Source organism: Equus przewalskii, chromosome 17 (genome assembly GCF_037783145.1).
Source record: "Equus przewalskii isolate Varuska chromosome 17, EquPr2, whole genome shotgun sequence".
In the NCBI taxonomy this organism is placed as follows: Eukaryota; Metazoa; Chordata; class Mammalia; order Perissodactyla; family Equidae; genus Equus; species Equus przewalskii.
In genome coordinates, this window is record NC_091847.1 from 23140022 (window position 1) to 23156578 (window position 16557).

Below are 16557 nucleotides of genomic sequence, written 5' to 3' on the forward strand. Positions count from 1 at the left end.
GGCAAATGGTAATTAGGCCTATGACTAATTTGGCTAAACATATAGAGGCTATCATTTATCACATTTTAAGAAATGCCTACTATTTTAAGAGATTTTATAAAAAGAATAATTTAACTTGTAGTACTGAAATCTATAACAAGGAAATGACATTTGTATTTTACTTATTAGCCAGAGGTTGTAAAATATACAATGCTTTTTAAACTTGTAGATTTTTCTGCATTGTTTCTTAAAACAGTAAAATATACACTTAAGCTGAGACAAGTTAACTTCATTGTAATCAATTACAGGAATGTGGAATTTTTTTCCATCTAGGGTTATCATATGAAAAACACACTTTAGGTAAAGGCTCAATAAATGTTCAACTTAATTATTTTTCTTTTAATTTCTCTGCCTTTGTTAAAAAAAACAGAAAGCAAAGCTGTATTCAGTAAATATAATAGGTAAATTTCAAAACATTAAATATATATTACGAACAATTTGTGGTTAGTTAGGAAAGGGCTTGTGGTAGGGAAGGGAAAGAAAAAGAGAAGGGAAAGAAATTAGATCCAACAGAAAGAAGCGAGTTGACAGGCAAAGAAAGTCTAAGGCACAGAAGGGAGCCAGAAGAACGATAGAGTGAGAAATAGGAGGTAGGGACAGAGGGGGAGAAAAAAAAGATACCACAAAAGAAGAACACAAGTTGAGTTTGCAGTCCCTGGTGGTAGAGGTAAGTTGCCATTTTGACCTACTACTTTTCACTTGGATGAGAATATCCTTATAAATTACCCATAATAATCATTGTTACCATGATGTTTTACTATATACAATAACTCATTTCCTGCTTATCAATGCAATTTGAAATAAAAATTAGTGTTCACAGGCACTAATCTTAACTACTTGAAGTGTGCTGCTCAAAATGGAATATTCATAGAGGCAACAGAAGGAATAATTTTTGAATCTGGGCAGCAATGGACCCTGTTTATCCTAGAGTCAGGAAGTTCTTCTGGCCTGGTCTCTTTGTAACCCTAGTAGTAAGTAAACAATAGTAAGAGTTACAGTTGAAAGGAAAAAGACTTTGAAGAAATTCAGAATGTAAAGATTAAATATTCATGTTTAAATACCATTATTTAATGCTCTCAGTAATAATTAAAAGCAAAAGCAAAAGCACTTCACAAACCTTGTTTGCTGCTAACAGAGACTACTGAATCAGAGCCATCATAGAGAACACTGCCAATAATGGAGAGCTCGAGGTCAGCCCAGTATATCCGCTCACTAAAATGATCCACAGCCAGACCTGCAAAATCAACACACATAATTAACAGAAATAAATTTGAGATTATTTAAACTTATGTTTTTGCTTTTGCTTTTTTCTTTTTGAGGAAGACTAGCCCTGAGCTAACTACTGCCAATCCTCCCCTTTTTGCCGAGGAAGACTCACCCTGAGCTAACATCCATGCCCATCTTCCTCTACTTTATACGTGGGGCGCCTACCACAGCATGGCTTTTTGCTAAGTGGTGCCATGTCCTCGGTGGGATCCGAACCGGTGAACCCCAGGCTGCCAAGAAGCGGAAGGTGTAAACAAGTGCTGCGCCACCGGGCCAGCCCCTGTTTTTGCTTTCTAATGTATAATTATGGTTGACATTTTTCTTCAGACATCACAGAAATTACCCAGTCTATATCATGGTACTATAGAAGTCAGAAAAAAAGAAACAACTCAATCCTTATCTGAACACATGGGTATGGATTACATAAAATTTATATAATAAGCTGTAGCAAAAATCTTACTTCACATAGGAAAAGCTATCTTAAATATCTTTCCTTTCCACACTTAGTGGTTTCTTAATTATGGCAATTTTATAAAAGATTTTTTCCATGATATTTTAATTTTTATAATATACACAGAATTAATTCTGTGTATAGTATCATCACTTAAATCACTTATCCAACTATTATTTAAAATAATTCAGTCTAATTAGTTATATTGTGAATCTCTTCATGAAGGTGCATTTCTCAGAATGTAAAAGATTCATGGGCTTAATTGTAAGATATTTTCACCAATTTGGAGTTGGTCTACAGTGTTGTGAGACATCTGTGAGCATTCTGAAGTTTAAATTGACTAAAGATTGATGTTTATAATAGAGAAGAACGAATAGTAAAGTCCTTAACTAAGGTTCTAGTTGTGCTTAAACTCTTCAGTCTAATTTTTTTCTCTAATCACTAATTTGCTTGGAGGCTGTCCATTTTTATTATCAGTATCTGTTACTGAATAACAATAAGCCAAAATAATGTGTTAAAAATGATGTTTTTCTATTTATTCAATTTCTTATTTTTTATTTCATGTGAATGGAGTCTAGCCAGTATCTTGTTGCAAAATATCAACACATAGAATATTTGCAGTCAACTTCCTTCAACATAAAAGAGTAAGATCCATGATACATGAATTCTATAATAAATCTTCACTGCTGCAGATATTTAATTTATGTGACATAGCCAGTCTTTAGATATGACATATTACATGGTTGATAGTACAATGCAATTAAAATACCTTTGGCATCTGAATGCTAAAGAGCTTTCCCAATCAGAACAGTCAATAAACAACTGAGGCACACCTCAATGACAAGGCAACTGAATGAAAAGATGAAAAGCATTTTTTTGAGTTTATGCTAATTGTGTTCCTGTGTAGATGGACCAAGATGTTACAATAAGAATGAAAACATATCATGGTAAAAATCATTTGGGAATAATTCTTCAGTTAAATTCATAGATCTATCCCAAATATAATCAAACTAAATATAAATATTGCTCTTCACGTATAACACATGATGTACTATGCTCAATCAGCCTCTGAGAAATGACTTAACGATTAAAACAAGTGGTCCATGTTTTAATAGTTCCTGCTCAATGGTTAATTTGCTATTTGGAGTCACATTGGGAGTTATGTTTTTGCTCCTTCATGTATAATTATGGGTGACATGAACCAAAAAATGATCCAGTTTCCTGTTGCCACCATTCTATTTCAAAACAGTTGTCTAAGAAGGATTGAAAACACTTTTCTTTCTTTTCTCCCAGTGCAGTACAGTAAAGAAGTAGGTTAAAAAAAAAAGCTATCCTCCACAAAATTAATCTTTACATTTGGATATTAAATTTGTTAATCATAGACTAGAAGAAAACAAGGGGTGTGCAATTCAATTTAATTATCAATATTGTTTTTTCAGATTCAGCGGCAGTAAAAAGTTCTCAAAAGTGTCATATGTTGCATTATTAGTCTAGGCTTGTCTAAGACATACCCATCTTTATCAGTACTGGTCACATACTGAACTACTGGATGGAATTACATCTAGATAAAAATTATATAACAAAGCTTTTAGATGAGTGGGATTTAAATTCCAAAACATCCACAAATCGATAATTTTGATTTTTCCTTAATCCTTTTAATAAAAGAGATAGTCTTTTAAATTAAAAAGTTAATAAAGGAATCAACTAGCTCTTCTCTTTATAGAGATGAGAATCAAGTGTATATGAAAGAAGAAGTTCATTTCTACCTTTAATATATCATATCTCCTTTTTGTCTTTAATAAAGAAACAATAATAAAATGGAGAAAAAAATCAATTCCCGAGAAAGTTATTCTTATCTGAACTGAGAATGATGAATATTTGGAACCAAGTAAGTATAATTACAGAAAATTTAAAATAAAATGCCATCAAGCATAATGGAATCACAGTTTAGAAGGCTTATAAAAGATAGAGACACATGCTCACTAATTTTTAGGAATGCATGATAATGATGCCAATCATATAGTCATTTTCTTAATATCTCCCACAATACCAAGACTACTATTACATTTTAGGGATTTTTGAATTTCACTTTTGCTGAACTCTGAAATTTTGCAAGATCCACTAGTTCTCCTATTTCTACTGCATTCTAAAAAGAAGAAAAAGAAAATGGTAAAAGAAAATCTTATGAGAAATGACCATAGTACCAATGGGATATTTAAGAGAGAAGACTTGGAGAGAGCAATAAATTAAAATCACTGTGTTTTCAGAAATAGAGAAAAATATTATACACATTTTGTGTTAAAGGAAAGCCAAGATTTGTAAGGCAGTAATAACCAGCAAGTGTGCACTACCATATTCTTGATTTAAGAGGTGATAAGAGTGGTCCAAAAAACTGAAAATATTTATCACTGTGTCAAATTCATTTTCAAAAATTGGTAATAGTATTTTTTGAGATAGGTTGCCTACTTAGAGTTTAGATTCCAAACTACATTAAAGTTATTTTTTCACATATATGTTTATATTTTTTCTTATATATTGCATATCATATTTTTTCATATACATGCACACACGCAGACACACACACTCTTATTTATGTGTTAATAAAATAAATGCATCAAGGAATTGCAAAATAGTCCTTAAGTTCTTATCCATTTTATTTCATTAGAGATCTTTTGTTGACCAAGAATAAAGAATTTACTGAATGAATCTAATAATTATGACTGAGCCAGGGCCAGTGTGTATTTCTTTATTCTCTCAGAAATTATCACAATTTGAGAGGAGCTAAAGGCAACATAAATAAGCTTCTAGATATCCAATAATATGGTATGTATTCACACTCATATAATCCTACATACCCTCCTACTGGAGGGAAAACTGGAAAGTGTCCTTAATTGACACAGTATTCATTAACCCAACATATATTCATAATGCACCTCCCTTGCACCATACGCTGCGAAGTACTAGGTATGTAGCAAAGAACAAAACAGATCACATTCTGCTCTCACGGAGCATGGTACTCAACCACCACATGACTGAATCAGAAGATAGATTGTTTCTTGTGTTTAATATGGCGCCTAATAAAAAAATGTGTGGCATTTGTTAAAAGAGGCCTTAAAACCTTACCATGGGTTAGAGTATTAAAAATTGTAGGCATTCATCTCTTCATTCATTCAACAAAAAATTATTCTTAAGCACACACTAATTATAAGCACTATAATATTCTACAGGGGATATAAAAAGAATATCAGTAATGCTTTTTTTAAATTTTTTATTGAGTTATTGATAGGTTACAATCTTGTGAAATTTCAATTGTACATTAATGTTTGTCAGTCATGTTGTAGGTGCACCACTTCACCCTTTGTGCCCACCCCCCACCCCACCTTTCCCCTGGTATCCACTAAACTGTTCTTGGTCCATAGTTTTAAATTCCTCATATGAGTGGAGTCATACGCAGATTATCCTTCTCTAGCCAGCTTATTTCACTTAACATAATTCTCTCAAGGTCCATCCATGTTATTGCAAATGGAATGATTTTGTTCTGTTTTGCAGCTGAGTAGTATTCCATTGTATATATGTACCACATCTTCTTTATCCATTCGTCTGTTGATGGGCACTTAGGTTGCTTCCACGTCTTGGCTATTGTAAACAGTGCTGCAATAAACATTGGGGTGCACAGGACTTTTGGGATTGCTGACTTCAGGCTCTTTGGATAAATACCCAGTAGTGGGATGGCTGGATCGTATGGTAGTTCTATTTTTAGTTTTTTGAGGAATCTCCATACTGTTTTCCATAGTGGCTGCACCAGTTTGCATTCCCACCAGCAGTGTATAAGGGTTCCTTTTTCTCCACAAGCTCTCCAACATTTGTTGCTATTAGTTTTAGATATTTTTGTCATTCTAACGGGTGTAAGGTGATATCTTAGTGTAGTTTTGATTTGCATTTCCCTGATGATCAGCGATGATGAGCATCTTTTCATGTGCCTATTGGCCATCAGTATATCTTCTTTGGAGAAATGTCTGTTCATGTCTCCAGCCCATTTTTTGATTGGGTTGTTTGATGTTTTGTGATTGAGTTGTGAGAGTTCTTTATATATTAAGGATATTAAGCCTTTGTCAGATATATGACTTGCAAATATTTTTTCCCAGTTAGTGGGTTGTTTTTTTGTTTCAATCCTGTTTTCATTTGCCTTGAAGAAGCTCTTTAATCTGATGAAATCCCATTTGTTTATTCTTTCTATTGTTTCCCTTCTCCGAGAAGGCATGGTGTCCGAAAAGATCCTTTTAATACTGATGTCAAAGAGTGTACTGCCTACGTTTTCTTCCAGAAGCCTTATGGTTTCAGGTCTCACCTTTAGGTCTTTAATCCATTTTGAGTTTATTTTGGTGAATGGTGAAAAAGAATGGTCAATTTTCATTCTTTTATATGTGGCTTTCCAGTTTTCCCAGCACCATTTGTTGAAAAGACTTTCTTTTCTCCATTGTATGCCCTCAGCTCCTTTGTCAAAGATAAGCTGTCCATAGATGTGTGGTTTTATTTCTGGGCTTTCAATTTTGTTCCATTGATCTGTGCACCTGTTTTTGTACCAGTACCATGCTGTTTTGATTACTGTAGCTTCATAGTATGTTTTGAAGTCAGGGATTGTGATGCCTCCCGTTTTGTTCTTTTTTCTCAGGATTGCTTTAGCAATTCGGGGTCTTTTGTTGCCCCATATGAATTTTAGGATTCTTTGTTCTAATTCTGTAAAGAATGTCATTGGGATTCTGATTGGGATGGCGTTGAATCTGTAGATTGCTTTAGGTAGAATAGACATTTTAACTATGTTTATTCTTCCAATCCATGTACATGGAATGTCTTTCCATCTCCTTATGTCGTCATCCAATTCTCTCAGAAAGGCCTTGTAATTTTCATTATATAAGTCCTTCACTTCCTTAGTTAAATTTACCCCAAGGTATTTTATTCTTTTTGTTGCGATTGTGAATGGTATTGTATTCTTGAGCTCTTTTTCTGTTGGTTCATTACTGGAGTATAGAAATGCTACTGATTTATGCAAATTTATTTTATACCCTGCAACTTTGCTGTAGTTGTTGATTACTTCTAACAGTTTTCCAATGGATTCTTTGGGGTTTTCTATATATAAGATCATGTCGTCTGCAAACAGCAAGAGTTTCACTTCTTCCTTCCCTATTTGGATTCCTTTTATTCCTTTTTCTTGCCTGATTGCTCTGGCCAGGACCTCCAGTACTATGTTAAATAAGAGTGGTGATAGAGGGCATCCTTGTCTTGTTCCTGTTTTCAGGGGGATGGGGTTGAGTTTTTGCCCATTGAGTATGATGTTGGCTATGGGTTTGTCGTATATGGCCTTTATTATGTTGAGGTAGTTTCCTTCTATGCCCATTTTGTTCAGAGTTTTTATCATAAATGGCTGTTGGATCTTGTCAAATGCCTTCTCTGCATCTATTGAGATGATCATGTGGTTTTTATTCCTCAGTGTGTTGATGTGGTGTATCACGTTGATTGATTTGCGGATGTTGAACCATCCCTGTGTCCCTGGTATGATGTATGATTCTTTTGATGAATTGCTGAATTCTGGTTGCCAAAATTTTGTTTAGAATTTTGGCATCTATGTTCATCAGTGATATTGGCCTGTAGTTCTCTTTTTTCTTGGTGTCCTTGTCAGGTTTTGGTATCAGCGTGATGTTGGCCTCATAGAATGTGTTAGGAAGTGTTCCATCTTCCCTAATTTTTTGGAATAGCTTGAAAAGGATAGGTATTAAATCCTCTCTGAAAGTTTGGTAGAATTCCCCAGGAAAGCCATCTGGTCCTGGGGTTTTATTCTTTGGGATGCTTTTGATTGCTGTTTCAATCTCTTTCCTTGTGATTGGTCTGTTCAAATTGTCTGCCTCTTCTTGAGTGAGCTTTGGGAGATTGTAGGAGTCCAGGAATTTATCCATTTCCTCTAGGTTATCCATTCTGTTGGCATATAGTTTTTTGTAGTATTCTCTTATAATCTGTTGTATTTCTGCAGAGTCTGTTGTTATTTCTCCTCGCTCATTTCTGATTTTGTTTATTTGAGCTTTCTCCCTTTTTTTCTTTGTAAGTCTGGCTAGTGGTTTGTCAATTTTATTTATCTTCTCAAAAAACCAGCTCTTTGTCTCATTGATCCTTTCTACTGCCTTTTTCGTTTCAATAGTATTTATTTCTGCTCTGATTTTTATTATTTCTCTCCTTCTGCTGACTTTGGGCTTCATTTGTTCTTTTTTCTCTAGTTCAGTTAGGTGTGCTTTAAGGTTGCTTATTTGGGATTTTTCTTGTTTGTTAAGATGTGCCTGTATTGCGATGAATTTTCCTCTTAATACAGCTTTTGCTGTATCCCATATGAGTTGGTATGGCATGCTATCATTTTCATTTGTTTCCAGGTATTTCTTTATTTCTTCTTTAATTTCTTCAATGATCCATTGCTTGTTCAGTAGTGTGTTGTTTAGTCTCCACATCTTTGTGCCTTTCTCAGCTTTTTTCTTGTAATTAATTTCTAGCCTTGTAGCACTATGATCTGAGAAGATGCTTGTTATTATTTCAATTTTTTTAAATTTGTAGAGGCTTGCCCTGTTTCCCAACATATGGTCTATCCTAGAGAATGTTCCATGTGCACTTGAGAGGAATGTATATTCAGCTCCTTCAGGGTGGAGTGATCTATATATGTCTATTAAGTCCAATTGTTTTAGTTTTTCATTCAGCTCCACTATTTCCTTGTTGATTTTCTGTCTGGATGATCTGTCCATTGATGTGAGTGGGGTGTTGAGGTCCCCTACTATTATTGTGTTGTTTTTAACATCTTCCTTCAGGTCTGTTAATAGTTGCTTTATGAATCTTGGTGCTCCTGCGTTGGGAGCATAGATATTTATAAGCGTTATTTCTTCTTGATGAAGTGTCCCTTTGATCATTATATATTGGCCCTCTGTGTCTCTCTTTACCTGTCTTATTTTGAAATCCACTTGGTCTGATATGAGAATTGCAACACCTGCCTTCTTTTCCTTGCTATTTGCTTGAAGTATTGTCCTCCACCCCTTCACCCTGAGTCTGTGTTTGTCCTTGGGGCTGAGGTGTGTTTCCTGAAGGCAACAAATTGTTGGATCTTGTTCTTTAATCCATTTTGCCACTCTGTGTCTTTTTATTGGAGAGTTCAATCCGTTCACATTGAGAGTGATTATTGATGCATGTGGACTTAATGCTGTCAATCTGTCGCTCATTATCTTCTTTTCCTGTGTTTCTTTTCCTGTGTGCTTTAGACTACCCATTTAATACTGCAATTTCTTATGCTGGGTTTCTTAGATTTTTCCTTATCTATGATTTGTGACTCTGTTCTGTACTTTATTTTAGTGTCTACCTTGAAGTTTGTATTTAGAATCTCGTGTATAATATAGTCTATTCTCTGGTGGTCTCTTACTTACTTGACCAATACTGATTTAGACCCTTTGCTCTTCCCCTCCTAAATAATTATTTTCATTTTTTATTCCAACTCATCTTATTAATTTGTAGTTAGAGTGCTAAGATCGTCCTTGTTTTGGTAGTTTCCTTATTTTTACCCTAATGCTATAGTTGAATATTTGCTATCCTGTTCTGGTTCTATCCATCGGTCTCCCTAGTCTGTGGCTTGTGTCCCGTTTCTCCCTTTTTTCTTTTTTCAAGTATGAGAGCCTTCTTGAGGATTTCTTGTAATGGAGGGCTTTTAGTTACAAATTCCCTTAACTTTTGTTTGTCTGGAAAAGATTTAATTTCTCCCTCATATCTGAAGGAAATTCTTGCTGGATAGAGTATTCTTGGCTGAAGGTTTTTATCCTTTAAAGCTTTGACTATATCACTCCATTCTCTCCTAGCTTGTAGGGTTTCTGTAGAGAAATCCGCTGACAGTCTGATAGGGGCTCCTTTATAGGTTATTCTCTTTTTTTTTCTTACTTCCCTGAGTATTCTTTCCTTATCATTCCTATTTGCCAACTTTACTATTATGTGCCGTGTGGTGGGTCTTTTTACATTGACAAATCTAGGAGATCTAAAACCCTCCTCTACACACATTTCTCCATTGATCCCTAGATTTGGGAAATTCTCTTCAATAATTTCATTAAGCACACTTTCTGCTCCATTTTCCTTTTCCATATTCTCAGGAATTCCTATGATCCTTATGTTCTTACTCCTCATTGAATCCATTATCTCTTGGAGATTTTCCTCATTTTTTTTAATTCTTAGTTCTCTTTCTTCCTCTGTCTGGCGCCATTCAGCCTGTCTGTCCTCGATTATGCTGATTTGCTCCTCTAGGTTGTCTACACGGGCATTCAGGGAATCCGTATTCTGTTTTATCTGGTCCATTGTGTTTTTCATCTCAAGTAATTCTGTTTGATTCTTCTTTATGATTTTAATCTCTTTTGTGAAGTAACTCCAGAACTCGGCTTGTTTCTCTATCTTTCTCTCTACCTCATTGAGTTTTTTGATTATAGCTGCCCTGAATTCATTATCACTTAGTTTACCTAATTCCAAGTCCTCAGGACTTAATTCTGTGTTTTTATTGTTTTCTTTCTGGTCTGGGGCTTTTATAAATTGCTGGATGGTAGAGGAGCGGTTTTTTCTCATGGTGGTAGAATTCAGTTGCAGTTACAGCCTGTTGCCACTAGATGGGGGTTGAGAGTGGCGTGTTAGCTCTCCGCCTTGGGGCAAGATGGCTGCGCCCACTGGCTTTGTTAGGGGGGAGAGGCTGTTACTCACACGTGCTGGTCTGGGTTCAGATCAGTTCTGTTCTCTGGTCTCCCAAGGCCCTTGATTTATAGGGTCCCTGCCGACAGAAGCTTCCCCCCCCCCCCCCCCCGTCAGCGGGTCTCCACTGAATCAGCGGCAGGAGTCCTGGATGATCCCCCGGTTGCGCGGCCCCTCCCCTGCTCCTTCCCGACCCACGCCCAGCGATTGCAGACTCTAGGGGAGGGAGCGATGTTCTCTCCTACCATTCCAGCGCCTCTGAAGGGGTAAAGCTAGGTTTATGATCTCTGCCTTCTTGGTATTGTAGGTCTCTAACAAGCTGGCATTATGTTTATTCTCTGAAATTCAGTTCTTGCAATCTTTTGTTGTATTTTGGAGGGGAGAGAATCCCGGGTCAGCTCACCCCGCCATTTTGCTCCGCCCCTCCAGCCAAGAATATCAGTAATGCTTTTGGTTTAAGTTGTTTATGGTCTTTTTGGGCATGTAGAATATACATTCAAGTATGAAGTATAGCAAGTATGGAGACAATGAGTGCTATAAAAGTTCAGAGAATTGAGGTATTCTCACCATGATTATGGAAAGTATGCAATGGCAGTGCTGGTGTTGAGCAAATATAGGGGTAACCATTCTAACCCTGGAATGCACAGAGGTTACATAAAGGGATGGAGACGAGTTCATATCTATTCCCAGCATTGTTTACTCATGTTGAGATCATCTTTATTACATACAGAGTATAACCAAATGTACTGCATCACAGTGACATATCCCTTCGTGGATGCATAAAAGAAATATAGCATTTCCTGGAGACCTAAAATGTAATGAACAAGATATTACACTTGGAGGGAAACAGAGGCATTATTATAGTTACTGATCTCAGTATAACCTTGGAGTCAGGGCGAATATTTATAAACATATGCCAAGAAAAGAAAGAATAAGTCTTAAGATGTTTCTGGGAAGACATAAGCAATAAAGATACTTCCATGTAAGGATACCTCCTAGGATATATTTGTATGAGTGCATATGTCTTTCCACATATAATGTGTACATAAGCATATAGAGGCAGAATAATGACTGACGGTCAACTTTTCATTACTGCTTTCTAGTAATATGCTATTTATGAAATCTAAATTATCTATTACTTCCTAAAAATCTCCTGAAATTTGCTTTTGACTCATTTGTGAATCAATAAAATTTGGCATGACAATACTCCGGAGTTATTAGTCACTTTAAAGATAACATTGAGAGATATTTCTGCTTGATGGAAATAAAATCCTGCTTAAGAATACAAAACCAGTATTTCCAACATCAAGAAAGTCACTTATTAAGCAGGTAAACATGAAGTAAAGCAATAGATTTTCACACGTGGCTTGTAGACTTTTTTAACCTACAGAATTCTAATTGACATATAATGAAAAAGTGAATCAAATTAACCAAATATACTAAATGACTTTTTTAGATGTGGACAAAAATAATTATCAGTGTTAGGGGTTACAGTGGACATTGCCTGGGATACATATGCAAGGTTTTAGAACAGTATATGGCTTTAGAATAGTACATTATTTTTATAATTATTTTTAGCCTCTTAGATTTTCAAGGAATTACACTAATCAATTTATATTGGTTTTACTATCTGATTTAAATGAATTGTTATGAATTCTCTGTAAGGTAAATATTATTATATACATTTTACAAGTAAGAAAACTGATGCTCAAAAGTTTACACAGGTTGCTCAATTTTAGCTCAAGCCTATATAACTGAAAGGCTTATGCTCTTTCTACTACTCAGATTTCTTCTATGTAAGGCACTATGCCATGCCTAACAGGGGACCATCTTCTTTTTGAAATTCTTCCTTCAGCTTTTGTGACACTGAATTCTGTTTTTTTCTCCTATTGCTGACACCTTTCTCCCATTTGCTCACTTTTGACCTTGACTCTTCTAAACGTCTCATAAAATTCTTCCCTAAAAAGCCTCTTTGTTTTCCTCTCCTGTGTCCATCTTAACAACTCCAGCAACTTTAAATATCAGCTTTCTGTTATTAATTCCCCAGACTAAACTTCTAGTTCTGCTTTGAGTTCCAGAACTAAATTTTCCATTATCTGTGAGATATCTCTACCTGATTGACTTCTTGAGTTGTATCCACACCTCCAACATTTGCCTGTGGATGAGTGACAGCATCACACAACCTGTGCTCAAGTGCCACCTTCTCAAAAGTTTCTACTCTAATGACTTGATAATATTATACTACAACCTACCCTCCCCCATTCCTGACACTTCTTCCTGCTCTATTTTCACTCTTTTCTCAATAGCACTGAATCCCTCATAACTTACTTTATAATTTACTTTTAAAATATATTTTTACTGTTCCCATCACAGTCCTCTGCCCACCACTAGAATCTAAGCACTAGGAGGACAGGGATCTATAATTGTGTGTTCATTCCTGTTTTCCAAATGCCTAGAATCATGCCTGACACTCACCAGGCTCACAACAAATATTGGTTGAATGAATGAATAGCTTCTCAGAGTCTACTCTTATAAGTGGAGCAGAAGTTCTCAGAACAGAGTTGCTGGGAAGAAAACTCATATGCTCACTACACGTGAGATAGAGAGCCTCACACCAACTACTATCTCAGCATGTCCCTATGGATGTCTGACCAGTTCTTGTTACCTGCTTAGCATGAGTCAATGGTACTTTCTATGGTCTCTTCACTATAAAATGGCCTCCTGGGATTCAAAACCATGTGCATCTGACTCCAAAGAACACCTTGATAAAAAATACTCCATGATCAATTATCTGCCCACCTTTCAAATGTCTACCCATCATTCAAACACTTGTTTAAATGACACTTTTCACATACTTTTTCTGTATTGGAGGTACTCTTTCTTGCCTCTGAACTCCCATAACATTGTAAGACCTGTAACAATTCTTACATTTCCCCCAAACTACAGTTACTTCTATGCAGGTTTATTTGTATTTTTCCTTCTCAGATGTAAACTCCATGAGAAAAGAGACTGAGTTATCTTCATGATTAAGCTATCCATTGTGCTGAGCAGAATGGCTAGCATGTGGAAGATGCTCAGTACATGCATCTTTCACCTGGCCCACTGTAGGAGATGCTAATTTCCTTTACTTGGTACCCATCTCCCAATTGTTGGTTTGGTAGTTAAGGACTCACACTTGCCCCCTTCCAGAAAATTGTGCTCAAGTGTCTACAGCAGCCTTGATTGGGAAGTTAGAGTCCAAAGGCCAACCAATGACTGATAGGGCCCATAAAAAGCTGACTCTCTTGCCTGTCATGGGATTTATGCTCCGAAGCACGTTCCCTGTTTCTCAAGCTCAGACTAGACTTTACCGGAGACAAAGTCTTATTAAGACTTTTCTCTTTCTCTCTCCATCTTTTACAGGTTTCTCCTGAGTAAACTTCATAAATAATCTTTAGAAGAATCTCTGTCTCAGGCTCCCTCCTAAGAACCCTTCAACAGGCAATTCTATAAACTGTTGTCAGAGTCGTTCCTTAAGGTAAAATCATGTTACACATACTATGATTATGTAAGATGTTAACATCACAAAAGAATTTTTTAAATTAATTTTGCAACTTTTCTACATGTCTAAAATAAGTTGAAAATAAAAAGTTAAGACACTGAAGTACGAAGTTCTTTAAAATATGAAAATAGTGTTTGAGCAAATCATGCCACTCTCCTCCTCAATTCCCTCCAATGGCTCCCCTCAAAGCTGGAATAGAATCCAGTTCTCACCAGTGTGTTCCGGGTCCTAATGAGCTGCACCTGGCCACCTTGTCACCCTCACATGTACCATTCTCCCGAGTTGCTCATATGCTTCTAGGCATGCTAGCGTTCTTGCTGTTTATTACACATGTTAAGCTCCTTCCTAACTCATAACTTGCTGTTCTCTCTGCTTGGAAAGCTCTCTCCTCACGTATTCATACAGCTTGCTACCTCTCTTCATTCAGTTATCTTCTCAAATATCACCTTTCTAAAGATGACTTCTCTGATAATCATAACTAAAATGGTACCCCTCCCAATAACTGCTCATCCCTTAGTATGTTTTTTCTTATATTGCTTATGACTTTATGACCTGATGTATAATATATATTCTATCCTCTATAGGAAGATAAGTTTCATGAGAGTTGAAATTCTCTTCACAAGGGTAGGAAATTGTTTCTTCAGCATCTGGAACAATTTGTAGTACCAGGTGGATGTTCAATTAGTATTTGTTAAATCACCGAATAGAGACACATTGATGTAAATGAACTAAATCCCAAAGACTCCTCCTTCCCATAAAGAGTAAAAACAATTGCGTTGGAGGAAAAGGCAAAGGCACATTAAAAGTTAATAAGAATATATGTGCCAAATATACATAAATTTTAAACTACAAAAGATACTACAAAGCATAACTGTTAATATGTGCTATAGAAAATGTATTCTGTCCTTTTGCTGGGTATATATAGACCTTACATGTTAGGTAAGATTCAGTTAGGTATCCAAAAGTTGGAAAGGCGCTCTAGATGGGGGATCTGGGAGGAAAATGAAATGGGAGAAAGAGCAGGAAGGCAGAAAAAAATCTGAGCTCCTGGGCAGTGCTAGGAGTACAGAGAGTTTGGAGTGATAACTTGGATAACATGGCTAGGAGGGAGACTAAAGCCAGATTGAAAAGAGGTGTAAATGAAAAGGCAAGGAATCATAACATCTGTCTTTCAGAAAAGTTATGTTTTCCCACCTCTCTGTCCTTTTAGTCTCTCATCCTGTAGGAATATTACCATCTATCCCAACATCATTAACACATAACTATAAAAACACCCTAATACATTTCTATAAACTGTCAAAATTTCATGCATGTGAAATCCTACTAATAGCTTAAAACTTAGGCAATTTTCAAATAATATCCCCATAATATCACTGGCAGTAGGATGAGGATCTGACTTTCAAGTTGGGTAAATGCAACATGATATGTTAATGACTTTCATAAAGTCATACTATAAATTATTTTATCCACTTATAAAATGACTATATTGCCAACAAAACTAGAAAGAATTGTAACATTAACACGCTTAGCATACTGCTTCCCATTTTAGACTGCCAGAAATACATCATACCTGTGGGTCTCTGCAAATTCTTTTGTACTAAAATCCTTCTCAGAGTACCATCCATGGCTGCTTCTTCTATGTGGGAGTGGTCCCCAACAACGGTCCAGTACATCATCCTAAAGAGGCAAGTCAAGTTGGTTAGCCTGGTGATGGTGCTGTTATAACCCCACTCTGCTCCCCAAAGCATTGTGTCTCTTCAGTCTGTGTGCATCAGAATCACCCTACAGTCTCTGAAAAAGCATATTCCTAGAACCAACTCTAAATCTACAGAATGGCGACCTCCAAAGAGGGCCCTAAGTGTTGACATTTTCAACTGTCTTACCTATGCACTAAAATTTGAGAGACACTGTTTAATAGGACATACTATAGCTCATTATTTGAAATCAAAAATTCAATTTTGAAAATTTCATGAACATTTCAGAAGAAAAGTATTTACAACACTTGAAACTATCCTCTTGTTAAGACAGAATACTCATGTTATTGTGAATGCTGCATCGATATGCTTTTTATTTGATAAAGTAACTATTTTATCAGAGACATAAATCATTCTTTCATTTAGAAGACACCACACTACATAATTCTAGAAGATGAATAATAATTGCCTCTTTTTATTCAGGATCTAATGATCCAATTTTTGGGTGATTAGGAGTTTTAATTAGCATTTCTTTTTTGGTCATTGTTTATAAATGTAAAGTTAAAAAGAAAGGAAAAACTCAAGTAAAAGAAAGGAAACATTTGTATTAAATTGCTTAAATTTGTTCATACCTATGCCTCCATCTTTTATTATAACAAATAGCCAAAAACACTAATACTCTACACTTAACATGTTTAATATTATATTTATTATGTTTAATGTCTCAAAAATTCAATTTTAGATTAACAGCACTGGCTATGTGTTTATCACTTCAGTTTCGTTATTCTGCGAGGCACACATAAAACACACACACACAGAATGTA

The 16557-nt window shown here is 35.8% G+C and overlaps 1 protein-coding gene across 4 annotated transcripts in view; it reads right to left on the reverse strand.

Moving 5' to 3' along the window:
- LRP1B (LDL receptor related protein 1B) overlaps window positions 1–16557 on the reverse strand; it is a 1824802-nt gene that overhangs the window by 84845 nt on the left and 1723400 nt on the right. For all 4 annotated transcript variants that reach the window (XM_070581263.1, XM_070581262.1, XM_070581261.1 and 1 more), the window contains 2 exons: window positions 15610–15716; window positions 1157–1273 (listed from right to left, as the gene is read on the reverse strand). In XM_070581263.1, coding sequence (XP_070437364.1) covers window positions 1157–1273; window positions 15610–15716 — 224 coding nt within the window. The remainder of the gene's footprint in view (window positions 1–1156; window positions 1274–15609; window positions 15717–16557) is intronic.